The sequence below is a fragment of the Sander lucioperca genome, chromosome 19, assembly GCF_008315115.2.
Source record: "Sander lucioperca isolate FBNREF2018 chromosome 19, SLUC_FBN_1.2, whole genome shotgun sequence".
NCBI classification, from domain to species: Eukaryota; Metazoa; Chordata; class Actinopteri; order Perciformes; family Percidae; genus Sander; species Sander lucioperca.
The window spans coordinates 18139435-18166997 of NC_050191.1; the positions used below are offsets into that span (position 1 = coordinate 18139435).

A 27563-nucleotide genomic window follows, 5' to 3' on the forward strand; every position below is an offset into this window, starting at 1 on the left:
TAAAGCCTAAACTATAAGATCAGAGCCCAATAGAGAATTAAAGCCGGTGAAGATACAATATAATACAATGTAACAATGTAGGAAGTGCACAAAATGCCTGTAAAATATGGGCAAGGATGCAAATGTTGCATCATTTTGCATTATGTCTTGTGACAATTTAGGTCCTACCTGCATTTAGCCTGATAAAGGAATCAAAAGTTGTAATCAGGGACTGGGAGCGGCACTCTGTGACGACTTTCATCTGTCCCAAGATGGTTTAAAATAAATGGTAGCCTATTATCCTAATTGTTTATTGTAGTTCATGTATGCACATCGCAGTCCCACAAATTAGAATATTATACACCTCACTTGAATGTGTGTCCTATATGTAATTCATCAAACAATGCAGTGTTTTTTTTTTCAACTGGAGCCACAGGGCCTCTGAAGGTGCTTCAGGAGATCCCTAAGGAAACGTTATCTTTTACTTTACTGGAATTTATCGTATTAGATAGCTACAGAAACAGAATAGAAAAAAAACACTCATCTTTGAGCATTGGACCTAAGATGTAGGCTATCTTTTAATATTAAATGATCAACATAAATCCTGCCATATTTGCTTGACTGGGACAAAATATATAAAAGAGATAGGAAGTGGTTGTGTATTTGGCAATGAAAACATGTGAGTATGGTACTGGACATTTCTGAATAGGAGATCCTGGGATTCTGCGCATCCCATTGGTTCATGTCACTGCAGTGCCTCCCCTCAGGCCGCCGCACAGTAAGCCATCAGTCTGCTGCATACCGGGGGGGGAAGCCTCTCCTCAACGCGGAACTCCTCTCCTCAGCTCGCTCCTGCACTGGACCGGACTTGACCATCGTACCCAGCCTCTCTGCAGCTTTTGACGGTCAAATATGTTTTGTGTGTAGCAGTGAAGAGGAGGAGACGGGGGAGATTTCTCTGCTACTGTTTGGTTCTCAAGGGGAGGAGCCAGTTGTTGATTCTACGCTGCAAAGAGAAAGGCGCCGCACAGAGAGGTAAGATACCGTTTACGTAATAGAAATTATTGTGTTTTATCTGCAGACTTTGAAACTCGCATGTAAACGGCTTTATTTTCGCTATTAGGCCTACTGGTGTTTATGAGGGACATCTGGAGGTGGAGGTGAATGCGAATACGTAGCCTTTTAAAACATGCCACTCCCTGCAATAGCTGATGCTCTGGACAGACCCTCTTTATATTATTAAAATGGAAGTATGAAAATGTGGAAATTATTTTTTAAATAAATGTGTATGTTATGCAAGGCTGCCTTTGATCAGTCCGCTTTCATAATACCTTTAGTACTTTTAGTTTACAATCGCACCCCCAATATGGCCTTGTGGTTTCTTGTGTTATTTGGTTAAATAACAATTCACTTATTTCAACTGTACAGTTAAACATATGGATCAGTGAGTTATAAAAACACAACACTGTTATGAAATTCCACACCAATATAGGCTACTATAATATGACATCATATAGAAAGTAATCCCTTATATTGTGGTTATTCAACAACATAAAGTAGCCTGCAGGCTGCCAGAGGTCACTAAGCCACATGGTGCAGAAACAGAATATTTTGGTCAGGGATGCCGCGGAGTGCAGGAGTGTGTGTGTGTGTGTGTGTGTGTGTGTGTGTGTGTGTGTGTGTGTGTGTGTGTGTGTGTGTGTGTGTGTGTGTGTGTGTGTGTGTGTGTGTCAGGCTGAGGTCACTCTCATGCCTCGGAAACCCGCATTGCTGATGTGGGCTTGTGTCCAGTGAAGAGTTATTTAATAGGGTGTATCATCAGGTTTCCCTCCGCTAAGGCAGAACTCATCATCCTCTCTGTTCAATGATTGCATAGCAACAGCGTGTTAACAAGTGTCCTCGAAAATCGCCTCAAAACTGCGGAGATAACATGCTGTGATATGGTTCATTCAAAGGACAAAATACAGAAAAAAGGTGTCCCGTTTCTTGCCAGTTTGGCATTTCAAAGGAGGGGAAATGCTTCGGGCAGATGCTGGTTGTGTAATAATCCCATCTGTCATTGTCATATCTGTCATCAATAGGCAGAGTGGCACACTTTAAACTCTAACAAGTCAAAGCCTGTGATGTGAAATCAGAAAGGTGATATTAAATCATAAATAACTTTCACATGAAAGTTATTTCACAGAATTACTTACAGTGCATTTTGTCTATGAGTATGATTTGAAATAATATTCTGTCACAGTTGGAGGGCTTCACTCCTTTAATGTATGTTACTACTTCTTTACATTTTTCTAATTTGAATGTATCTTCCCCTGTAGATGAGTTAATGATAGTACACCTTTGGGAGAAAAATCAGTACAAGCTGCTTCATCATGAACAGTGCCTTGAGTATCCTAGATGCGTATCTTAAAGGGCTACTCCAGCGATTTAGTATTGCACTTTCATAAAGTTGGGAGACCCACAAGAGACAGATTAAAAAAAGAATGGTCAAAATCGGAGCATCAGAGTCCCAGATTTCCTGACTTTATGTCTGTAATGTGGTTCAAGCTGCAAAAACACTGGATCCTATATTTCCCATAATGCAACCAATAGCGTCATGCCATTTGACCTTCCCTGTAAATGTTTTTTTAACTCTATGTCTCCAGTTTGTGACACACACAGTGGTGGCTGGTCGTTAGGGGCAGGTGGGGCATACACCAGAAAGAAATGCAAACAAATGTTATTTTTAATTCTCAAAGATTATCTCCTATAATTTATTATCTTCTATCAATATGATATTTTCCTAAATTGTATATTATTTGTAGTAGGATTGTATTTCATATTCATTGGTCCGTCCCTGCCTTGCTTCAGACTGTGTTCTCCCATGTTCGCGGTACGCTACGGTAGCCTGAATGTGGGGCTAGCCCCTCTCTCACAATGCAATGTGCATTGTACGTGGGAAATGATTAATACGCATGCTCAGAGTGTTAGTGTGTTTAATGTGGATCACACGAATTTGATGCCCAGTGGGGCTGACAGCCCGTAGCCCCACTACAGCGTCATTTCATATTTCAGACTGGATTTGCTATCCGTCTGTCTGGTGCGGCGCCAACATTAGTCTGCAAGAAGAGCAAAGAGGGGAGATTGTCTTATCATTGCTAGCTAACTTGAGAAAATGAATGAAATGGATTTCATTATCGGTTTGAACCATTCATTTGGAGGAGAAACTGGAATTAAAACGCCTTGGTGCCCACCAGCCAAGGGATATTGTCATCGCTCAAACTGCTGGTAAAAGTAACACGGGTTTCACGTGGAGTGGTTAGCATACAAAATAAGTCATCAAAAGTTTGCCCAGAGGAAAAACTATCTTTTGAAATGGTTGGTGCCCCACCAATTTTTTGCATATAAAAACAGTCCCTCCAAAAAAATGCGATTATGCGATCGCATAATTCAATGCATAATCAGCCAAAGTCCACATATTTATGCGGGGGCCGCATTTTTTCAAATACGCCGCACTTTCGCCGCATAAATTGCCGATTTCCGCGCAAAATATGCGGGGCTTGCATGATTTCATAATCCCCACATTTTCGTTGCAAAAAAGTCACATATCTTAGCAGAAAGTTGAAAAATGTTGCCTTTACTTCACACAAGAGCAGCCATTTTCCCCTGTTGCCATGGGAACGTTATGAAGTGACGTAATTACGCGACGTGAACATCATCGAAAAGCTGCAAACCCTGCGATGAAGCCATGATGAAACCGCAGTTTTTGCAAGTTCCCGCAATTTCATCGCATAAAATTGCATAAATATCCCGCATATTCCATCGCATTTTTTAAGAAAACATGCCGCATAATCAAGGATTTTTGCCCACAACAATCACAAAAAAACTCTGCATTTTTCTGGAAGGACTGTAAAAACGCCACTGGAAACGTTTTGACTAATATACTTTCTGTTCAAAGTCTCCAAGCTGAGAAAACCCTCATGGCATCATCAGGGTTAAAGTGTCTTAATTAATGTGTAAGATCAGTGGAATGCCCCTTTACAAGTTTTTACCTTTATTACATTTTTTGTAGAAATGTGTGTTGAGTGTGTGCTGCTTTTGCTGTCGGATTGTGTGAATCAGCATGCTGAATCATGTCAGTAGGTAAGAAAACTAGACTCCAGCCAAAGCCTTTGTACATTATGTAATGATGTCCAATGATGCTTGGCACAAGGGATCAGTTTTCTTTTTCCTGTTGGAAATAAATTAAAGATGACTGTGTGGTGCTATGAATTAAGACTAAGATGTGTGGCTGAAGTTTTTGTATTTGTGCGCTGGCGTAGCTAATAGTACACGGAATAGGTGTCGGTCGGTCGTAAACTGCTTCAGCAGGTAACAAGGTCAAACAGCCATCTTGTCTAAGACGTACATGATAGTTCCTTTTTCTTATTACTTTGTGAATGATAGCCTTGATAACAATAACTAGTCCAGTACGTTATCTGTAAATTATACAGATTATATGAATAAGTATGTCTTACAACACATTTGTCTGTTATACATTATACTGTATTTAGGGTAGAATTTCCATGTGCTCACAAGCTCTTTGTGCACTGGCACAGAAAGAAAGTTCTAGGACAGATTCTGAATTTGTCCTTTAATTTTCTTTAATCCCCCAAAAACGCCTTAAGAATTTGAATTATTGTAAAGGGAAAGGCCGTGTAACCGAATTGTTCATTCTCTTTTGCCAAGAGTTCTCTAAAAAGTGAAGTTAAACATCAAAAGGAGGGCTGGTGTCCTGTAGTGTAAAGAGGGGAGGTCAAATCTTAAAGTGTGTCTTTGGCCTCTGTGTCTTTGGTGTGTGTGTGTGTGTGTGTGTGTGTGTGTGTGTGTGTGTGTGAGAATGGCACCGGTAACAATTGTATCTTACCATAGTTGCACTTTATTAAGCAATTACAAGAAAAGTTTCTCTTATCTATTCATTCCTTTTGAAATGTTGAATGCAATTTACTTTTTAATCCAGGTTTTCCCTTCAAATTGAGGTAAAACCTGTGTCATATGCTGTGTGTGTGTGTGTGTGTGTGTGTGTGTCTCAGTGGTCTTGGTTTCTGATGAATCGATGATCTGATTCAAGATGATGATGATCTACAAACTTGTAGATAACAGTTTTCACATACTAAATAGTGGAAAAAGTGGACCTCAGAACAAACACCTCTGATCTACAAATGCTTGTAACTGATGGTCAGGTTATGGTGAAGGTACCCTTATATGGAAAGACAAAACTAAAATCCTAAAGCTCATTATGAACTGCACTTCTTGCAAATAAAGATTTTGTTGAGAGACATTAAAAAGGAAATAATTTTAAACAGCGGAAATTACAATTGTTACAGCACTTACCATCACGATTTGGTCCTCAGTTAAAATTTGTGGTTTTGCAAATCACAATTGTATTATTTAATTTCTGGCACAAGACTGACTTGCACCATTAGTTGTTGCCTTGACAAATTTGTTTAATCTGTTAATTTATTTGAATATTTGGTTTATACACATTTATTTAAAGATATTCCCTAAAGTATTGTTTCTAAGAGGATCTTTAAATTTTGCTTGGACAAATGTCCAGACTCTTTGTCCATCCCTGTTAACAAGAATGATGAAGCACAAAAATCTCTTTGTGCACTGGCACAGAAAGAAAGTTCTAGGACAGATTCTGAATTTGTCCTTTAATTTTCTTTAATCCCCCAAAAACGCCTTAAGAATTTGAATTATTGTAAAGGGAAAGGCCGTGTAACCGAATTGTTCATTCTCTTTTGCCAAGAGTTCTCTAAAAAGTGAAGTTAAACATCAAAAGGAGGGCTGGTGTCCTGTAGTGTAAAGAGGGGAGGTCAAATCTTAAAGTGTGTCTTTGGCCTCTGTGTCTTTGGTGTGTGTGTGTGTGTGTGTGTGTGTGTGTGTGTGTGTGTGTGTGTGTGTGTGAGAGAATGGCACCGGTAACAATTGTATCTTACCATAGTTGCACTTTATTAAGCAATTACAAGAAAAGTTTCTCTTATCTATTCATTCCTTTTGAAATGTTGAATGCAATTTACTTTTTAATCCAGGTTTTCCCTTCAAATTGAGGTAAAACCTGTGTCATATGCTGTGTGTGTGTGTGTGTGTGTGTGTCTCTCAGTGGTCTTGGTTTCTGATGAATCGATGATCTGATTCAAGATGATGATGATCTACAAACTTGTAGATAACAGTTTTCGCATACTAAATAGTGGAAAAAGTGGACCTCAGAACAAACACCTCTGATCTACAAATGCTTGTAACTGATGGTCAGGTTATGGTGAAGGTACCCTTATATGGAAAGACAAAACTAAAATCCTAAAGCTCATTATGAACTGCACTTCTTGCAAATAAAGATTTTGTTGAGAGACATTAAAAAGGAAATAATTTTAAACAGCGGAAATTACAATTGTTACAGCACTTACCATCACGATTTGGTCCTCAGTTAAAATTTGTGGTTTTGCAAATCACAATTGTATTATTTAATTTCTGGCACAAGACTGACTTGCACCATTAGTTGTTGCCTTGACAAATTTGTTTAATCTGTTAATTTATTTGAATATTTGGTTTATACACATTTATTTAAAGATATTCCCTAAAGTATTGTTTCTAAGAGGATCTTTAAATTTTGCTTGGACAAATGTCCAGACTCTTTGTCCATCCCTGTTAACAAGAATGATGAAGCACAAAAATCTCTAAAAGATACTGTAATAGATTTTACTTTAGAGAATGTGAAACAGTTTAGGATCTTTAAATAGCTGATAATCTATCATCATATCATATTTCATGTCGTATTCCATAGTCCGATTTGACGCAGTGTCAATATGGAGACAGCTGTTTTAATTGGTCTGGGGTTGCATGAATCACCTCCTGCTCTCTTTGCTCTCTGGGCCTGATTATGAAAGCTTGCTGCTGCCTAATGGAGACTAAATGAGTTGTATTTGCTGTCTATCACTGCCTCTCCTCTGCCTCACCCTCCATCTCCCATGATCCTTTCTGTCAAACCAGTCACAACTGTGAACAGTCTGGTCTATCTGCTCTATGTGTCTCATGGCTGTGACCTTATTGCTCATCTGAGTCTGAGGCTGTATGATGGGCAGGCCAGATCGCAGAAACCCAATGCACTCAATGTCTTTTCCATTGGAATTGTATTCCACAGGGGATTTTATAGGGAGGAGTAAAACGGCATAGTTATCTTTGAAATTGCTATTTTTGTGACATTATTAAAAGGTCAGATTTTAAGTTATTGTGTCTGCTCAGATTTTGAGTAAATAAAAGAGACCAAGCACACTATTTAATACATAATATATCTTGTATTTATGTGGAGAAGTTTTGCAGTAATTAAATATAAAGAAGTTGCCAATGATGATAAATATATAACAAATAACACACCATAGTACAGATTGAGCCAGCTATGTTTTTATATAATATTAGTGTTGTTGTTCTGTATAATAGGATTCTGAATTTGCAGCCAGAGGGAAAAAGTTCATAGATATTATTTATATTCATTGCATGGGGTTCACAGAGAGGTTTTTCTACATAAAAAATGTTCAAAAGAGAATAAAAGTTCAATTACAATATGAATCGCAAGCTGTTGACGAATACATGGTAGACAGCAATGCTTTTGAATATTTTATTACATTTATTATCACATTTTGTTACACAGTTGTAAATGGCATTGATGTAGGGCTGGACAAGATGGTTTGGATCAGAGTACTTTGGTAGCCAACGGCGCATGTTGTATAACGGCAACGTCCTGGGTTCAATTCTGGCCTTGGGGCCTTTGTTGCATGTCATACTGTACCTCTCTCTCCCCCATTTCTTTACTGCACTCTGTCAAATAAGTAAAATGTAAAAAATTACCCATGGATTCACGAGAAAAGAGCAAACATGAATTAAGTCAGGAAATTTGTATATTGAATTTTGTATAGCAGAAATATGTTTTTCTTGCTTTCCTTTCCTATTAATCATATTGTAACCCTGTGTATACAGGCTGGAAACCCCTGATATCAATATCACAGAGATTAAATTAAAATCCAATTCCAGATGTCTCAAGATATTCATAATAATGTAGAATCTGTTTGGATATGTATACTGTATATCATAAAATGAAAGATGTATGCGTAATGTAATTACATACAAAATATGGTAATTAATGTGATGTTGAATGCAATGAATTGTGTTACTTCTACTACTACTATAATGCATAACATTAAACAAAACTTACATTTTAATAAGCATTTTTTTTTTACATTTCACAGTTTTCTTGGAATCACTTGGAAAAACACACACAATATAATCAAATCATCATGATGCCATTCCACAGAACTGTGAATTATAATATAATATAATTATATTGAATTATCGCAGAGCCTCTGATGCGTTTAGCAGCTACAGTTTCACATAGTGACTTCTTTGTATAACAAAATATTTAACGGCAGAATGAACATCCCTTCCTTTCTGATTCACTCTAGTCATGATTGTGTTTGTTTCCAGGGTAAGGGACTGCTCGCAGTGAAGAGGAGGCCTAAAACGATGAAGGACAGTCGGCCAGTTCAGGACTAGCTCAAACCGAGGGAACTGCAGTGGAGGTGGAGAAGGAAGGGGGGGGGGGAGAAAACCCGAAGACCAGACCTTGGAAAGGCTCCAAATTAGTGATGTTCCCCTCTGACAGGGATTACCTCCTCCCCGTCGTCTACCTCTCCATCTCTCCCACTTTTCTTCCCTCACACAACAGAGCAGCCGCCCGGCTCCAAGACTCTGAGCAGTGACAGCTCACTGTGCTCTCACTCCTACACACAAACACACACACAAACACACACACACACACACACACACACACACACACACACACACACATACACACACACACACACACACACACACACACACACACACACACACACACACACACACGCTTTTGCATCCTGCTCATGGTAGTTGGCCTGCCCTCCTCAGCCGCTGCTCCTGCTCTACTTCTAGACCATGAAGAGGCCCAAGCAGCAGACGGGGCCGCTGAGCTTCCTAAACTTCTTCAGCAGAAAGCCCAAATCGGAGCCAAAGCCAGAGAGGCCGGTGGAAGCCTGGCCCAGAGAGGAGGTGGCAATCACCCTGACCCCAAGCGAGCATCCAGAGCAGGTAAGACTGAGGAAATCTCCTAATTTTGTTTCAGCTTCGGGAAGACTTGGTAAGTTTTAGTTAAGCAGTTTTCTTTTCAATAAATGTTTGATCTTAGTTTGTATTTGTTCCAGTTTGACCTATAAAGTCTGTTAACAAGTCTAATTGTATCAGTAGTGCTGTCTTGGTAACCACACAGACAGAAATTTGGTAATTTGGTGGTTGGCAAACTTGGTGATGTGTAAGGTGGTTTTATTTTTTCATTATTCTTTTTCACAAATTATTTCAGTCACTATAATCATTGTAAATTGTACTATCCTTTTGAAATAGCAGAATACTGTATATGTTTATTATCAGTTCATTATCCCTCCATATGAGATATATGTCTAGTTCTGTTGCCAGAATCAAAATGTCTCATGAGAGACAGAAGAACCCGAAGAGAGGCTGTAGATCATTACCTTTTAATGTATTAGCTTCTGCTTGCTTCCTCCCTCTCCTATACTGTCATAGCCCCAATCCATTAGAGTGTTTATTTAATTGGTAATTTGGTGATATGATGTTGCCAAGAAACCAAGTAGACCAAGTATCCACCTACAGTACATACAAACTCAGCAATGCAGATTGTCATTAGAAATGTGAGGCTGTTCCATTTGCTTTCATGTATTTCTTAAAATAAACCATTTGTGAACAGCAGCAGGACATTCTCACAACTCTACTTGTGACCCTGCGTTTCACCCTGTGCTGGAGAACAAACGTACATGATTGGCTTTGGTAAATCAGCAGCTCTGTAATTGTTGACAGGACCTCAGCCTCACAGCAGAAGAGGCTGGAGAATCAGGAGTTTCTGGAGGAGAAAGAGGAGAAGGAGGAGGTCCGCCAGCTGCGGCGGAGGTAGGCGAGGACGGTGCCGCCACAGCTGAGTGCGTGGGCGGGGTCAGCAGCGGCTCCACTGGGGTCCTGTCCCTATCCTCCACCAGCCAGGAGCAGCTATTGGATGAACACCTGGAGGAGTGCCCACTGTGCCTGCTCAGTCAACCGCGTTGCCACTTCCCACGACTCACCTCCTGTTCCCACCGAACATGCTCCGACTGCCTCCGCCAGTACCTGCGCATTGAGATAACAGAGAGCCGGGTGGGCATCGCGTGCCCTCAGTGCCCTGAGACACTGGCGCCACTGGATGTTCGTGCCATCCTGGATGACCGGGCGCTGCTGGAGCGGTTTGAGGAGTACCAGTTGAGGCGCTTCCTTGCTGCTGACCCAGATACACGCTGGTGCCCTGCGCCTGACTGCAGGTGAGAATCAGACCACCACAAAATCAAAAAGATCAAAAAAATGTTCTACATACTTTTATCCAGAAGAGTTTTATGCATATTTACACTAGAAAATATTTTACTTCAAAATCATGATCTTATTCTGGTATATAGACAGTTAACTAACAACATTGAGAGAAGATCATTTAATAAGGGAGAGGCAAAAGGCGTGAATAATGAAAATAATGGCCTCTCTAGATTGTGTAAACTTGTAGAGAAATTCACTTTTTATTTGACATCTTGAGTCACACAGTAGCAATTTACATGACTGTAATTACAATGTTACAATATGGCAGCTCTTGTCAAAACCCTGTCATCCCACCACCGGCTTTATATTCTAAAAAACAAGACTTGGAGCAGTTTTTCAGTGTCAGAATGATTGACTGAGCTTCGAAAAGATGAACTGACAGCACAGTGAAAGCTCAGTTTGAGCTTTACATGCATCTGAAGGCTGTTAAAAGTTTGATGCTGATGATTAAAAATTATTTTGAAGATCCTGAAACAGAACGCGTGGCCTCTTTCCAAAGCAGGCCTCTTTCCATTTTGTATCTACAAACCTTTTAAGAATCTATGTAAATGTACATTTCTGTGACCATTTGATTTTCTCTTCCTCCCTGAGGATAACTGGCTGAAATGTGTATTACATCATAGTGAAGTTTGAAGCACAGCTTTGATATAATTCCATTGCAGAATCGATCAAAGACATTATCATAAATCATTCAGGGAGAAATCCATCGTGGAAAAGTGATAGATATGTTGTTTTTTCCCATTGACAGGAGCCTCAATAGACCAGAATGCAGTGCAACCGCAAGATGTGTTCTGTGTTAACTCATCTTTTCTGCTGTTGTATACAACATGTACAGACACCAATCCATTGCTGGATCACTTTAATGTTCACAGAGAGGTAACAGGATAGGGCTACTGATGGGAAATCATAATGTGTGTGTGTGTGTGTGTGTGTGTGTGTGTGTGTGTGTGTGTGTGCGTCCAGTGAATATCTGTGGTCAAAAAGCACGTATGCACCACGGTTCAGGATTCAGTGGTAGACTGTCTGTCTCCTCGACTGTCAGTGCTCACAGCTTGCCCATGATAAATGAGTGGAGCAAAAATCAATACACCAATCTGTCCGATGCTGTGGTGAATTAAATATAACTCTGAAAAACAAGATCAGATTTCTAAAGTTTCTGCAGAAATATGGGTATTTAAAAAAGTGGAGGTCAGTGGAGTTTTAAATTTGAAATGACTAATAGTTCCTACATAGAAGAGCCTTTGAAGTGGTGACCCATTATGTAAACTGGTCACAGTTATGGTTTGTGTATTCCCATGCTTCAACATACACACATTCCTCGAGGTCTTAGTGACAGAAGCTTAGCTGGAGATTATGTCAGTCTGAGAAAGTGTGGCAAAATGTGGTGCTCTGTGTATGTGCACACGCTCATGTCTGTTTTTTGCTGCATGTGTGATGCTACTGTACTGTAGGTGGTTTCAAATGAGAAGCTGCAAGGGATTTTTCAGCCTACACAGACAGAATCCGCAGTAAAAGTATTTCAAGTGGAAATCTTTCTGTGCCTGTGTTGTCAAACAACAATTTATCTAACATTACCAAACTCTGACATTTGAGTAAGGACTTTTGTAAATGCCCCCAAAAATAAACGTGTGTGGTTTGTTTTCTTGTACATTTTGTGTACATTATGTGTATTCTTTAGGCCTAACACATGTGTTAAATGCATTTCCTTTCTCATAAAACATTTGCGTGGTTGACTCTTTTGACTTATTTGAAGACTATATTTATATCCGCTAACACTCTTCTTCTTCTATACCATTTGCTGTCACACTGCTATGCTCGTGCGCATGCATGTGCATCCTTGTGCACAAGATACAAACACAGCAGGGACCAGGGGGGGTCTATAAGAATTAATATATGTTGTGTATATATATGAGGATGTGTTTTCCAAAAGACTTTGAGAAAATGTTGATCTAGCTATGACCTATTACATTGGTAAGAAATAAAAGTGCAGCAACATGTGACTAATTTGAAAGTTGTCAGCTGTGTTTTGTCAGAACCTCTTTAAACATCACAACAAAGTGTGTAAAGGGGCTTAAAATCTAAGTAATCCAATTGTTGCTGCTTTTTTTTAATAAAGATAGATTGATACCTGAAAAAATATTTCTATGCATGTGCAGGTCCACGCTAACATTGTTGTTCAGCCAAAAGGGTTTGACTTGAGAATCAGACACAAGCAGTTTTGTCTGACTCTGAATTGGGATCCAGGCTGCAGTATAATTATCCTTTTGTGTGTGTGTGTGTGTGTGTGTGTGTGTGTGTGTGTGTGTGTGTGTGTGTGTGTGTGTCCGTGTGTGTTTGTGTGTTGGTGTGTAGCCCTTAGCCTGTCTGATTCATCTACCTTTCTGACAAACCTGAAAACAAGGCTGGAGATGCCCAACGAAAAAGCCTGGAGTTTTTCAAATACTTCACAGCAGAGCAGTACTGCCTGGATCCTAAAGGCCTTTCACTTGTATTTGATCGTTAATCACATGATCTTTTGAATATTAAAATGTATGTTAATGTTCCCTCTGTGGAGCGAGATTAGGTCCCCTGGCGTCAAGCTCCTTGTTGTCATCATAATGACTAAGGACGGAAGGACTAAGGATGGAATTATTCCAGGTGTTGAACTGTGGAAACCAGTCCCACAGATAGTTTGTTTCTCTCTTTGAATTATGATTCACTGAGGCACACAGTTAACAACACATGTACTATTTGTGAGCAAAGACAACAATGAACAACTCAGTGGGTTTCACCAGGCTGGAGAAGTGAGCATTAGATGAGAAACTTACTGCAGCTTTTCAAAGATATTCCAGTCAGTCATCTGTGATGCTTAAATGAAACTGCAGCCACTGTACATTCTCAGTTAGGGCAACAGGGTGGAATAGTGAGTAGGGAGAGCACCTGGAATTGAACCTCCCATGATGCCTGGTGCTGAGGTGTCCTTTAAAAGGAATCAATAACAACAAAGAATCCCCCTTTAGGGATCAATGAACATATTAATGATAATGATGTCCACTCTATTGCTCTCCTCAGCTATGCAGTGATAGCTTACGGCTGTGCAGAGTGTCCCAAGCTGAGCTGTGGCCGTGAGGGATGTGACACCGAGTTCTGCTACCACTGTCGCCAGCTATGGCACCCCAACCAGACGTGTGACCAGGCCCGGCGCCAGCGGGCTCGCCACACCTCAGGCGGCAATGATGCCTCCACGCTGTACGTCTTCAATGAAGAACCTGGAGGAGGTGAGACTAGCAGCTGCTGTTACCTTCTTCTTTTATTCCAATCCTTTAGTGCCAGAAACCAGAGGATTTCTTTTCAGTATATGTTATTTTTCCTGGATGAGTAAATAGTGTGTGGACATCCCCTCTCACACATTTACTCTGTTGTTGAAGATGCAGAGGAGATCAAAGCGTGCCCTCGCTGCGGGGCTTACATCATGAAGACCAACGATGGCAGCTGTAACCGTATGAACTGCACTGTGTGTGCCTGTCAGTTCTGCTGGCTGTGTATGCAGGAGATCACTGACGTGCACTACCTCAGGTACTCAGTTCACATTCAGCTCATGATCACATTAATACACCAAACCAATGTACACATCTAACATCATTTTATTTACCTTTAAGGAATATTTTGGATATTTTAAAGTGGGTTTGTATGAGGTACTTATACATAGTCAGTGTGTTAACTACAGTATATGACAGTTGGCACGCCCCAGTTTGGAGAAGCAGGCAGCAGTACCGACACGGAAGCTAAGTAATGTACTGCTGTGGACGGGGCTGTTTTGTCTGTAAATGTGTGACTTTGGTGTTTCAAAGGGTTAGTTCAGATTCACCAAAGTCACACAATAACACAAACAAACTATATGATCCAGGCAGTGATAGACCAGCAACTCCTGTGTTCAGCTCAGTAAAATGACTGTTTTTGTCAAAGGAGTCTGGTGGCTTTGAAGAAAGCATAGGTGAATATAATGTTCCCTGTTGGAAAGGGCTGTCTGACAGCATGGTAAAGCGGTGAAAATATTCGACATACATAGCTAATACATACACTGATTGATTTTTTTAGGTGGCACACACACATTAAACGTTAAATACGTTAAACACATTTTGCTGCTGCCTGCGCTGGCGTCGTCAAGAGCAGTACATTGCTGCCTGTTTCTCCAAACTGGGGGCATGCTGACCGCCATCCACATAGGTACTGACTATAAATAAGTACCACATACACCAACATACAACTCATTTATCAAGCAAAAATGCTGAACATTCACTGTTTTCAGCTTCTTAAATGTGAGGATATGTTTTAATTTAAGTATAAATTGAATATATTTCGGTTTTGGGCTGTTGGTTGGTCAAAACAAGCTATTTAAAGATGTCCCCTTGGGCATTTTTCCCTATTTTCTTATATACTAAATAACTAAAATCTGGAAAATAATTGATAATATAAAGAATCATTAGTATCATCCCCACAGTGAACTATAATGGTGTTTGGCACGTATACAGTGAAGGGACAGCACAAAAACAAAAGAAAGAGCAGCAGAATTTGATCCTAGTCTCACAGCAGCATGTGGTGAGAAAATCCTCTGTGGAACAAGTCCAACTTTGGCATGAGATACTAAAGAGTTTCTTCAATTCTTCCTATAAAAATGTAACAACTAGCTTCGCTAAAATGAATATACCTGTGTTCACACCACTATTCCATCTGTATGTTTTAAAGTAATACCCAATCAGAGATAAAAACTGGGCCAGCAAGGCATGTACATAATGTCATTGTTTAGAGGCTGCACTGCTTTAAACTGTTCGTCTGGGCTTCTATCGATTTTGCCAGTCCTGGAAGGGAGTCACTGCTGACTTACCATCAATTAATCAGCTCTATCTGCTTCCATATTTCCATGCGGTAGAATATGTAACTCAAGCTATTAGACCACCTAGAAGCTGATTAGCTACATTTGAAGAACCAGTTTAATCTTTCTGCTGGCCAAGGTCCATTTTAGAACTACAGCGTGCAGATATGTATTCATTTTTCGTGTATTTATCATTTTCATGTCCTATGTGTTACATGCATATGTGGTGATGAATGTGTCAGATGATAAAGAGAGTTTTTGTGTTTGTCTGCATTGCCTTTTTACACCTGTCTGTCACACTACACATGACAGTAATCGTCCTATAGAAGGGCAAAGCTTTTAGCATCTCAAAGCAAATCTGCCGGTTCAGAGCATCAGAGCACAACTTTAATATCTCATACCCATAATCCCCCCCCCACTCAGGCTTTTTGAACCCCAAAGTGACATCTGCTGTTGTAATACTAATGCTTGCTTTGAGAAATAGCATAGCCCTGAGGTGCTATTTGTGTTTTTCAGATTATCACTGCTGCTCCGACAGGTTAATCGCTGCTTGATTTAGACCAAACAGCATTAGTCAGTGTTGTTCCGCTTTCCTTAAGAGTTAGAATTACACCACAACACCAATGGCTGATACTACAATAAACAAGCACTTAAGGCAACACTTATCGTGCCTAACATCAAGTGAGTATTACTCATAAACAGACTTAGATAAGTGAGTATGTGAATAGGTAACTGCAAATGAATGTAATTGAGGGAGAGGACACAGCTAGAATGACATGCAGATGAGGTCACTCAGTTTGGGTAATGATGTAATGACATCAGTTAATGTTGTCTTGTTGTTGTCAATACTCATTTCTTTCACCTGAGCTAAATGCTAACATGCTCAGCAGGTCATATTCTTAGTTTAGCCTGTAAGCATTCTAACATTTCTTATTTAGCACTACAAACAAAGTACAGCTGAGGCTGGTGGGAATGTCATTAGTTTTGCAGACATTTGGCCATAATTGGATAGTTTGTTTGTACAAATATATTCAATGACAATAAAGATCTAGCTATCTATAATTGGGCAAATTGAAACTTTTGACCTGATCATGGCACTACTGTAGATGAAACATCAGGGAATCACCAAGGTCATGAGAATTTGAACCTTTAATATTTGTAGCAAATCACGCAGCAATCCATCCAATAGTTGCACCATAAATAAAGTATTTCACTCCAAACCAAACATGTCAGCCCCATAGTGGCACTAAAGGAATCATCAGGAGATCACCAAAATCATTTGGATTCATTCTCAAGATATGTACAAAATGTCATGGCAATCCATCCAATAGTGTTTATGTTATTTCAGTGTGGACCAACGGAGGACCGACTGAAGGACAAACTGACCGACAGAAGGACATTGCCACCCATTGCCCACAATGCTTATGTGTCTAAAAATGCCATTTTAATATGTATCATTTATTTTCTAAAATCTGTGCATGATGATAGTTGTGTCTCCTGTGTGTCTCAGTCCCTCAGGATGTACATTCTGGGGGAAGAAGCCATGGTCCCAGACCCGCAAGGTTCTATGGCAGGTGGGCATGTTGCTTGGAGCACCGGTGGTCATCTCCCTTATAGCGGGCATCGCCATCCCAGTCATCATTGTGGGCATACCAATCTACATGGGCCGCAAGGTACAAAACAACCAGTAAATCCCGTGTCACGTAACTGGTTTGAATGGATACTTTTTGAGCGACTGGTTGAATTTGTGCATGTGTCAGCAAAGACAGCAGACAGTCCAAAATGTGCAAGCTGCTCCCATATGGCTGACTAATATGTTTAAAGTGACTGAATCAACCAACATCTTCCATCAGATACAGTAGTATCTACAATGTCCTGGTAATTTTGCATGTAATCAACTGATGTAAAATCAGCTTTTGAACATGGAAATCATGCACATCACGTGAATTGGAAACTAATGGCACACCTAAGGGCAACTTAGGTGTGTCCTTAATATTCATTAAGTGTGTCTGTCTTTGTGCTCTGTAATAGCTTGTACAGGTCTCACAGGCTGTTTTCATTTGCCTTTATGCATGCTGGGATGCATGTATTAGTGGACATGAATAAGTGACAGGAATAAGTGGTTGCAGAAAATGAGAACAACAAGGAACACATTCAATTTCCATGGCCTAATTTATATTCTATTTATTATCTTCCAGGTTCATGGTCGCTGTAAGAAAAACAATATCTCAGGAAGTAAGCACTACTTGACTGTGGCAAGTGGGGTGATGATGTCAGTGTTTGTGTCGCCGGTCATAGCAGCTGTCACTGTGGGTAAGGAACAAACAACATGGCCACATTAGGTCTTGCACACCGAAATTGATACATTTTTTTTTTTAAATTGAAGTATAATCACCACAATATCCTGAAGCACAGAAGTTTAGGTCAGACACCAAAGAGGCTTCATATGCTAAATATGCTAATTTCAAATTGTTTCCTTCTATTAGAATAATAAATACATTTGTAATATCTGAGGGCAGTATTCATGTGGATCAAAAAGTCATCAAAGATTAAGATGTTCCATGTGGTTTGTTTGGCACACTGACGATATGTAAGTGTCTCGAATAATAACTTCCATAATAATGAGTAAGGACTCTGGTATCAACCATAGACTGTATAATATTAATACAGTCTATGGTATCAACAAGAGAGAGAAACGTCACATCTTTTCACACTCTACACACACATTTTAAAATTAAATAATTAGTTTAGCTTATTTGCTTTATTGCTGAGAGTTAGAAATGAAAAGTGATACTTTTTTAAACTTTAGTGTACAGCCATATAATCACCCTAAAACTTGGTTTCTGTATGCAAACATACCACTTGATTTCATTAACACACACACACACACACACACACACACACACACACACACACACACACACACACACACACACACACACATATACAGTGCAAAGTAGAATTTTGATGACTCATGCCACTTCCTACTCTTGGTAACATTCAGTTAAGACTTTAACAGCTTCTGAGCTTCCCAATGCAGTGTCACGGCCATTTCTGAACTGCACACTGATGGGCCCTCCCTTGGCGCGCACGCACACACACACACACACACACACACACACACACACACACACACACACACACACACACACACACACACTCTCACTCTCACTCTCACTCTCTCTCTCTCTCTCTCTCTCTCTCTCTCTCTCTCTCTCTCTCTCTCTCTCTCTCTGTGGACTGTTTGGCTGGCAGGCTCATCCTCTTACCCTGGTTTCACCCTGTTGCTGATTCAATAGCTTCCCAGTGTTCCCGCTGTGTTAATGATGTCCCTTTGTTTGGTTGGCACTCTGCTTTGTGTTCCAAAATTCCTATCTCAATCACAGGTTGCATAATCACACAGTGTAGCGAGGCGATGGCTCATAGAGTTTGGGGGCTTGTTGAAAGTACTTATGTGATGGTTATGAAGGAGAGTGGGGAGAAATAAAATTGGCTTTGCTAGAGTAGTTATGCACTTCTCTATTCTTGTTTTGCCATGATTCAAAGACCGGTGATCTATCGTAGGGAACACTTCATCTATTATTTAATTGTTTTGTCAAAATTGTGTGTTGAAAACATATTTTTTATTATCAGAAGATAAGAAGACAAATAATGACATAATGATAAAACATGAAAAGGGCTATTGATTCAGTCATTTATTGTATTAAACAGGTTGCTGTTTTACTTCTAACTCTCCACTGCAGGGATGGCTGTGCAACCTCATCATAATAAATGCATGTATACACACAACTTTAATTGACCAAGAAATAGCCTCACTGAGATTCAAAAACATTTCTACAGGAGTGTCCTGGACAACATAGCAGCACCACATAAAACATAGAGGTTTCAAAACATACAACACAGACTTACATTGAATTAGATAAAATATGAAGAGAATAATCCAGATTCACAAAGCACATAAGGTCAAAGGCATGAAGGGCAGGAGGGGCTCCCTCTTGTGTTTATGTTGGATATTGCAGTAGTAATAATATGATAAAACTGTTTAAATGGGCAGTCCACCAATAGTAGTGCAAATCGCACTACTACTGCTTCATGTAGTTCTACTTGAACATAGGGTCAGTTTCAGCAAATATGACAGAAAGTTAGTTTTATAAGTCTTACCTACTGCACCTTTAACATGTCTTCAAACTTCAAATTCATTAACATAAAAGTGCATGTATTAGTCACAGGGAGTACTAATCAGCTTGTAAAATCAGCTGTGTCATGTCTTTGTCAAGTCTGAGAAAATTACTCAAGTGACATTACTCGGTTGGGCTACACATTTGAACAAAAATAGTAAAATACTGCATTATAAATTGGGAATGTGCAGTTTGAAAGATTGGAGGATTTATCGGGCATGGAAGGTCTCCCAAAAGATGGTATCCTGTTGCATTATGGAAAACCTGTGCCTTATTTTGCACTATTAAAGTATTTCCGGTGCATTGACTTTACCTTCTTTGAACATTTACTCTTTTGCCCTGCACCAGCAACTACATGGATGTGCTCAACATCGTCTTTTTTGACTATAAGAAGTCTGAAATCCAATGTCTTTGGAGCCTGACCCATACGAGGGACTAAAAACCAGGATATTTTGACCTCTGCTGCTTTGATTTTGACCATTTTTTGTCACTCACAAGACCTCAAACTTAGTGCCATACTAAATCACAAGAATACTCTTTTAAAAACATTTGTATGTTATTAAAATTTATTTTGGCACAAACTCTAGACAAATGATTATAAGAAATATATTATGAATTGGTTTCTCATACTTTTCTGTTTTCCTGCAGGTGTGGGTGTGCCGCTAATGCTGACTTATGTATATGGCGTCGTCCCAATGTCGCTCTGTAGGAATGGTTGGTGTCGACCACCGAGTGAGCCCCCTGAAACACACAAAATCCAGCTGGAGGACTTAGCGAGCTGTGAGTACAGAATTTAAAGGAATAGTTTGTTTCTTGCAGAGAATTAGATGACAAAATGGCATTTACTACTTCAACCATGGAGCTGGAGCCAGGGGGCAATTAGCCTAGCTTAGTATAAAGACTGGAAGCCGAGGGAACCAGCTCAATTGCAATTGTGCATGGTAATTTTTGCTCTAAAAGCGCGATTTGATCTGATGAAGTTTCAACTTCTCTTATAGATCTTCTATTCTCTCATGTAGTCAGTGACCACTGGACAGGTCAGAACAACCCAACGCTCAGCGACACCAGTGTCCAGGAAGTCAGAGTCAGTGTACAGGAAGTGGGCGTCCTCCCTAGTACAAGCACCACGCCCCCGGAGCTAGATAGCTATGAGGAATTGGATGAAGCCACAAAACACCATGGATACACCCAGCAGAACAGCCAGTCAGACTGCGAGGTGGTTATTGTGCCTGACAGCAAGCTCGATGACACACAAGTGCTTCCTTTGAGGTAAATGTTGCCTCTGACTCTCTGTTGTGTGTTTCTCTCTTAATGTTTTTAGGTAGGACTTTAAGCTGTGTTAACGGCATGGCTTTAGGGATGGCAATGTCAAGTCAGAAACATTTGATTACCTGGCAGCTTTATATTGATATATTAATGTCTCTCTACTGTCACCACAGAGAAGGAACCAATATTGAGGTCCGTGTGGAAATTGAGACCCATCCCAGAGGCGCCCGCCAGTCCAGCCTAAGTAGCATCCTGTCCAGCCGAAGCTTGTCAGTGGAGTCCCTGGGACACTCCCAGTCCCAGTCCCAAGACTACCTGTGTGCCTCAGAACTGGAAGAAAGACGAGGAGGAGGAGAGGAGCAAGAGGGACGAGAGAAACCAGGAGGGGAAGCAGGAGGAGACGAAGGGACAGTTTTCCCAGTCTTTGAAATAGACAGTGTATGAGGTCCTCCAATGCAGGCTTTGTACTTGGTTGAAGATTAGTCAGGTTTTATGGAAATAAAGAAATCCATGAGCTGACATGTCACTGGATTGACCTGAGAATCGTTGGTCAAGGCCACCTCCTGCTTCCAAGACAGGCCCTCCCACCAGTTGCCTTCTAGCTCCAGCCTCTAAGGAAGACGCGGGTTTAGAGAGAGCAAATGAAAAATTGTGTGTATGAGACAAATAGCATGAGACTATGACATAAAAATTGGAGGGGGATAAAATGTGAAAAAGACAGGATAGCATCCATCAATGAATCTAAAACAGAAGTGACTGAAAGCATGTTAGCTGACTGGTTCAGTCTGTTTTTTTCTATGTTGTCCTTTCTGTAAAAGGCTACCTTACTCCCCCTCTATTATGAATCTGTTTTATGAACCTCTCTCTTTATCTGGCTGTATTCTTACACTTCTTTTAGTGACCTCACCTCCCTCTTCCCTCTCCCTTTACAAATAAAGAGACCCCCACAAGCATGATTTGTTTTATGGGGAATTAAGAATCTTACAACTGTCGTGTCAGCAAGTAAATATCACATGCTTCAAGCCAAGTTGCTACACAGTAGTAGTGATTTTTTTTCTATCTTAAATAATATCCCCGGATTTTTAAGATGCAGTGGTCACACCTGAATTGGGCAACCTTAAACAGACGACGCATGCTGCACTGTTACGATTTCTCTTTTGTGGCAGTGATTTAATTGACTGGATGGTTTATAAATACCATTAATAATAACTACTAATCTCAAATCCACAGTCTTCCATGAGAGCAGACAGGAGGAAATGTCACATTTGCATTGTTTTAGTGCAGCTTTTTAGCCTTCAAAAGGCTATTTATTTTTAAACTGGAGAGGGAGACACTGCTTTAGTTTGTAAAAATGCTCATTCTAATGCAGATACTTGTGTTCATTAGTGACAACAACATGGCAGCAACACTGCAGTCTTTTTCCGAAGTCTTCAATTTAAAAGTACAGTAGCTGCATGATTCTACTAATTGCTGTGTATCCAGGATATAACAAACACACACGCAAATTTATACACCCACACATATGCCCACACGCACAGCAGTTAAGTGTAGTTGCAGTAGTGTGCGCTGCTGAGAGCATTACATATAAACTAAAGACCCTCTCAAATGAGAGCACCAAAATTACAACAGCAGCATGCCACCTCAGGCCAAACTCTAATAACCCCTACTAGATGATTTAATACATGACTATACATGCTCTGCTTAGCCTCCTCAGTGTGAAATACTTGTGAGAGATGAACTCGGACATGACATCATAACCTGTGCTAGGTTGTGGAGAAAAATGAAATAAAGATTTCACCATGAAGGACAAAAACACAATGCATGTTTTGTGTCTGTCACAAATTGATTTTTCTTTAGTGGAATTTCAAGTGGAGTTGGAGAGTTCTCTGTTTCCTAATCTGGCACAATTGTTTTTTGGGGCATTTTGACTTTATTGTATAGCTTTACAGTAGAAGTATAGACAGGACACTTTGGGATAATGCACAGATCATACAAAGGTCCTGGGGGCCAAAGGCTTGTGACCTCTTAAATGTCTTCTTGTGACCCCCTGTAACTGGCTCCAAGTCTAGTTCAACAATTTTGTACTTTATGCTATTTGAATATTCTTCTGAAGTAGAATGATCCAGTAATTCACATGAAAAAAAAGCAAAGATGAGAGAAAAGCCAGAAACATAACTTTGTGTGGCTGCTTGTCTCTCCTGTTAATCATCTTGTGACCCATTTGGGTGTCCTGATCCTTAGTTTGGGAACCACGGTCTTAGGTCACCAGGACGTGCATACTATTTTTAATTTTTTATTGATTATTTAAAATTCCATTTTTAATTTATATTGTTAAAAAGAACTTACAGCTACTTGTAGTACTACTGATATCCCCAAATATCACCATGCGTACAGTATAGCCAACAGTGTGTGGAGTGAGTGATGATGGGTAACAACAACGCTGTAATAACTGGTTGCAATCTTTAGAGGGCGCCAACATACAAAAAGAAAACTTCAAGCATTTTTTCAAATTGAAGCCTAGTTTTGTTAGTTGAAAATTTGTGCCAAAATATATTGTAATATAATAGGTATTCAGGTAATTGTTTTTTTTATTACTTAACAAATCTGTGACCCAGCCTTAATTGCATTAAGAGGCTTTGCAACAGTGCAGCCACTAAGGTCAATAAACCACATAAAGTCCTATGAGACAAAAAGTGCGATTGTCAGCTCATTATCCATAAACTCATTAGTGAGTATAAGTCATTCACACTGCAATAATGATTTCTCATTGAGGTCGCTCCTTCAAACTGGAGCACTTTGGACTGTCAGCTCATCAAGGTTAGAGGGACACGCCCTTAACTTTGGAGACTGTGCAGTAGGTGCACGTGCTTACCCTCAGCTGGTTACCAGTTTCTGAGTGGGGAGAGAAAACGAGAGCGATTTAGGGTGGGAACTATCAGTGGTCTCTCTCTTCGCCTTTTCCATCTTTGGCGCATCCTCCGTCGAGCCCAGCCTGTTGTATTTACCTCCCTGTGGTAGAGAGACTGGGGAATCCACCTGGCGGAGAGCAGACACACCTCGGGATGGATGCCCTGAAATCCGCCGGCAGAGCGATTATCAAGAGCCCCGGAGTTCCGCGGCACACATGGGGAACTTCAAAGCACGAAAGTGAGTGAGACAATGTGTTTGTTGTAATGTTTGGATTTGGTACACTTTTGTAAAGATTATGGCGACGTAGCAAAGGCAGTAAAATGTATCAAGAGAGGGGAAGAAGGACAATATGAGCCACTGGCTGTTCGTAGTAAGCTAATGGACTGTAGTGTTTATACGTACTGGAGAGCTTTTGTTTGTCTTGTTGCCAAACGTAGCTAAGCTGAACGTTATGTGGTACAAATAGCTTTTCAATTACAGGCTGTAGACTATTGTGTAGCTAGTTCAATCTTAGTTGTAATTGCTTTACTTTACTTCCTTCTGAGTGAGCTGGCTAGTCCCACTGTCAACTGTCCTTTACCAAAACAACTATAGCATTAATTACAACTAGCTACTTCAAACTGATACCGGAAATTAGTCGAATAGCCTACTAATCGATCCACAGAAGCATTTAAATGCTATTTAGAATATTTGATTAATCGTTTTAATTGTTTAATAAAGCTAAAAATGCCAAATATCTCAAATATCTCAAATGTTAGGATTTGCTGTTTTTGTGTGAGTTTATACGTTTTATTGAATATTGTGTTTTGTGAACCGTTGGTTGTTAGCCTAATCTTAGAATTTGTAGTGGACAATTTTCTCTTTTTTTGACATTTCATAAATTAAACAATTCATCATTTGTTCCAGCCCTAAAATTAAATACTAGGCTTCTACCGCCAATTTGTGCAATCAAATCCTACAACTAGAGATAATACAGGTTAGACTCAATACTGAATATCTTTTTAAGAAATAAGGAATGGAATTTGGGCATAAGTCTACAGTTTTTGTTAGGTTTATCACTTTTCTCAATCCCTAACACACAATCATGATGTAGTTTACGGTATAATAAATACTATGCCAATTAAAAAAAAATCCTCCATGTGTATTTTAAGGCAATACATTCAAGACAATATCATACATACTGTTATTAAAGTAAACCTTATGCTTTTATAGGATATTTTTAAGAATGACGATAGATAGATAGATAGATAGATAGATAGATAGATAGGTAAATCACAACCAAATATCAGTAATATTAGTGGTATAATGAATTTCAGTGTAAACTGACAAAGTTGTATCATACATTGCTCCTTGGTTACTACAGTGTGAAGTACAGGAGGTTGTGAGTGCTGAGTGAAGGGTCAGAGCAACAGACCTTGACACACCATCAGTGACGGGCGGACTGAGGGGCTGCCTGCAGCTCTGCCATCTCCCCGATGTGTGAAGTGTTTAATGCTCCCTCCCTGCAGCTACATCGCCTGTGAGCTTCTTGCTGCCATAAATGCTAGCATGCTGTTTTTCTTTTTTGCCTCATTCTGGATTCCTGCTCACTGAATAATCGGCAGCCCTTGCCAGCTTTAATTAAACATGATTGATTAATTTCACATCTAGGAGGATGTGCTTAGTATCTTTACTCTCTCTAGGAAATGTTCTATATAAATGATTGAGTATTGAGTGTGGGATTCAAAAGTTTTCTCATTGGATTATGGCTTGGAGTCTCTGATGGCTTTGGATGCATTAAGTGACAGGTTGTCCTCAATAGTGTAACATGGCTGCTGGACTAAAACTTCTGATCTTGATTTTTGTGCAAACTTTGATGGATTGGAGTTGTTATTATTTTCCTCAACACTTCCAACATTACCATATTCTCCAAAATTACCATGGTGACTTTATGATGACAAAATCTGACAAACAAAACCATCAACATCTTGTATTGAAAGACATTGTCACATTGTTAGCAGGAGCCTCTGCATTGTGTATTTCTACTCTAATTGTTTTTTTTGCGTCAGAAAGAGAATGAAGAAAAAAAAGTCGAATGATGTTATCGGAGCAGAATCTATCTGTATTTCAACGCCGGATGACAGAAGCAGTTTGTGTCTGAGAGCCACCAGGGGAATCAGGCTGGAAAAATGTGAACATAGGCGTCACAAACAGTACAGACAGACAGGGTGACTGCTGATGTCCAGGAGCTACTTAGCAGGCAATTTGGAGAGAGAGGACAGCGTCTGTGTGCCAGCCTGTGGCGATGCGTCAAAGATGGCTGTCGGAATGCAAATAAGGCAACATTGCAGCTGCTTGGCACATTCACACAAATTTGGTGTGATTAAAGTTGGAAACAAAGAGATGAATTATTTGTGTCCTGTCTATGACTGGGAGGAACGGCCACCTTAGTTAAATAACCCAAGTTAATGACCATATACAGTTAATTTGTGGACATATTGTGTTTAGTAACTGGGCCTGGCCAAGTTGTTTAATAGTGAGACATAATTTAAGGACTTGCTTGGTTGTATGATAGAAAATAAATATCACAATATATTTTAACTACCATCAGGGATAGCATTAGCATTCGTGCAATGTTTTAAATGAGAGTGTAGTGTGAAGGTGAGATGAGACAGAAGACAACACTCAAGTCATCATTTGATTGATGACTTGAGTGTTGTATTTCTAGGGGGGCAGCGCCACTCAAAACACATGGAAAAAGCTTTTACTAAATATATCGGCATGATTAATTTGGTTGCCACCTGACCTTTCTGCTGACACCACTGTAAGGTCAAACTTTCCTCTTGACCAACACTTTGGTCAATGACTAATATGTCTCAAAAGCCCTTTCGGCCATGCACCTCATTTGGTTAATGGCACTTTTATATGTTGTTCTAATGTCTGAATGAGCACCTTAGTCCCTTTTTAGATGTTAAAGTCGTGAAGCAATCTTATTAGGTCAGACCAAATTACACATCCAACACAACACAAGTCTGAACTGGAAAACACTGAAGGAGCCAATGTTAGGTTGTTGATTAAGTTCTTTTCCCTTGTGGAGCGAAAGAGGCTACAGCCACAGTAATAGTTGGACCAACACTCCCTCCCTACATTTTAGATTTTCATTCTGCAAATGAATATCCAACAAAATCCACGTAGGGAGGTTGGTCGGGGTGGATGGGTCAAACACAAGACTTTCACCCAGGAAACCGGGGATCGTGTCCCGCGTGTCACGTTTCCGTTGCTTGCTTCTTTTACTAAACCCAACCCAGTTTTTTTTTTTCATAAACCCAACCGTTGCTTTCTTCGGTTACTAAAGCTAACCCTGTTCTTCTTTTCCTAAACCCAACCGTGCCATTGTTGTCCCGCGTCCTGTTATTGTTTTCGTAAATCCAACCGTGCCGTTGTTCTTTTCCTAAACCCAACCGGAGCTCCAAATGCAACGTCCCGTTCTGGCATAGACATACACGGCGTAAACATACACGCGGATAACTCTAAATGCAAGCGTAGACATACATGCAGATGGCTCCAAATGCAACGTCCTGTTCTTCTGCGTAGATATACACGCGGATAGCTAATAATGCGTACAGATAACACGGGCCACTTGGCTTTAGAAAGTGGCGTGTATGTTTACACAAAGTCATGATATCACGTTGTATTTTTAAACAGATAGGTGATGCATATTTTCTGTCTGAAAAGAGCTAAAATTCAAGCATTTTAAAATGTCCTGTTTTGAACTATTTGACTGTCACCCCGACTGTGGCATTCCTAGTGTGCATTTTAAATGCTGTTTTCTTCTCACAGTGTAATGTCTGACTCATCCATTAGGTCCTGTGACAACTATTACAACCAAATCTCTTCTTCCGTATTTGTACAACCTCAGGATGAGACATGAGAAATAAGTTAAA

General features: G+C 40.0%; 2 protein-coding genes across 5 annotated transcripts in view; both read left to right on the forward strand.

Annotated features, from left to right (window-relative positions):
- The first annotated feature begins 727 nt into the window (after positions 1 to 727).
- Positions 728 to 22548, forward strand: si:ch211-278j3.3 (E3 ubiquitin-protein ligase RNF19B). Of its 4 annotated transcripts, XM_035995764.1 has the most exons (12): positions 731 to 1014; positions 8476 to 8762; positions 8843 to 9117; positions 9898 to 10388; positions 13486 to 13691; positions 13842 to 13989; positions 16797 to 16959; positions 17485 to 17599; positions 20113 to 20244; positions 20463 to 20733; positions 20904 to 21214; positions 21246 to 22548. In XM_035995764.1, exons 3-11 carry the CDS (start codon positions 8965 to 8967, stop codon positions 21172 to 21174), a joined length of 1950 nt encoding a protein of 649 aa, XP_035851657.1. In that variant the 5' UTR covers positions 731 to 1014; positions 8476 to 8762; positions 8843 to 8964; the 3' UTR covers positions 21175 to 21214; positions 21246 to 22548. The 4 variants fall into 4 exon arrangements, with proteins under 4 accessions (XP_035851659.1, XP_035851657.1, XP_035851656.1 ...); XM_035995766.1 differs by having other exon boundaries at positions 728 to 1014; positions 20484 to 20733; positions 20904 to 22548; XM_035995763.1 differs by having other exon boundaries at positions 20904 to 22548.
- A 1004-nt stretch (positions 22549 to 23552) lies between these two features.
- Positions 23553 to 27563, forward strand: part of si:dkey-71h2.2 (low density lipoprotein receptor adapter protein 1) — a 38906-nt gene continuing 34895 nt past the window's right edge. Inside the window, 1 exon segment of the mRNA XM_035995767.1 lies at positions 23553 to 23877. Within this exon segment, the coding sequence (XP_035851660.1) occupies positions 23793 to 23877 (85 nt within the window). The 5' untranslated portion in view covers positions 23553 to 23792.

Coding starts and splice junctions, on each gene's coding strand:
- si:ch211-278j3.3 (XM_035995763.1), top strand. CDS start 8,965: ATGAAGAGGCCCAAGCAGCAGACGGGGCCGCTGAGCTTCCTAAACTTC. Junction 16,960..17,484: donor CAATCTACATGGGCCGCAAG/GTACAAAACAAC, acceptor ATTATCTTCCAG/GTTCATGGTCGCTGTAAGAA. Junction 20,734..20,903: donor ACACAAGTGCTTCCTTTGAG/GTAAATGTTGCC, acceptor CTGTCACCACAG/AGAAGGAACCAATATTGAGG.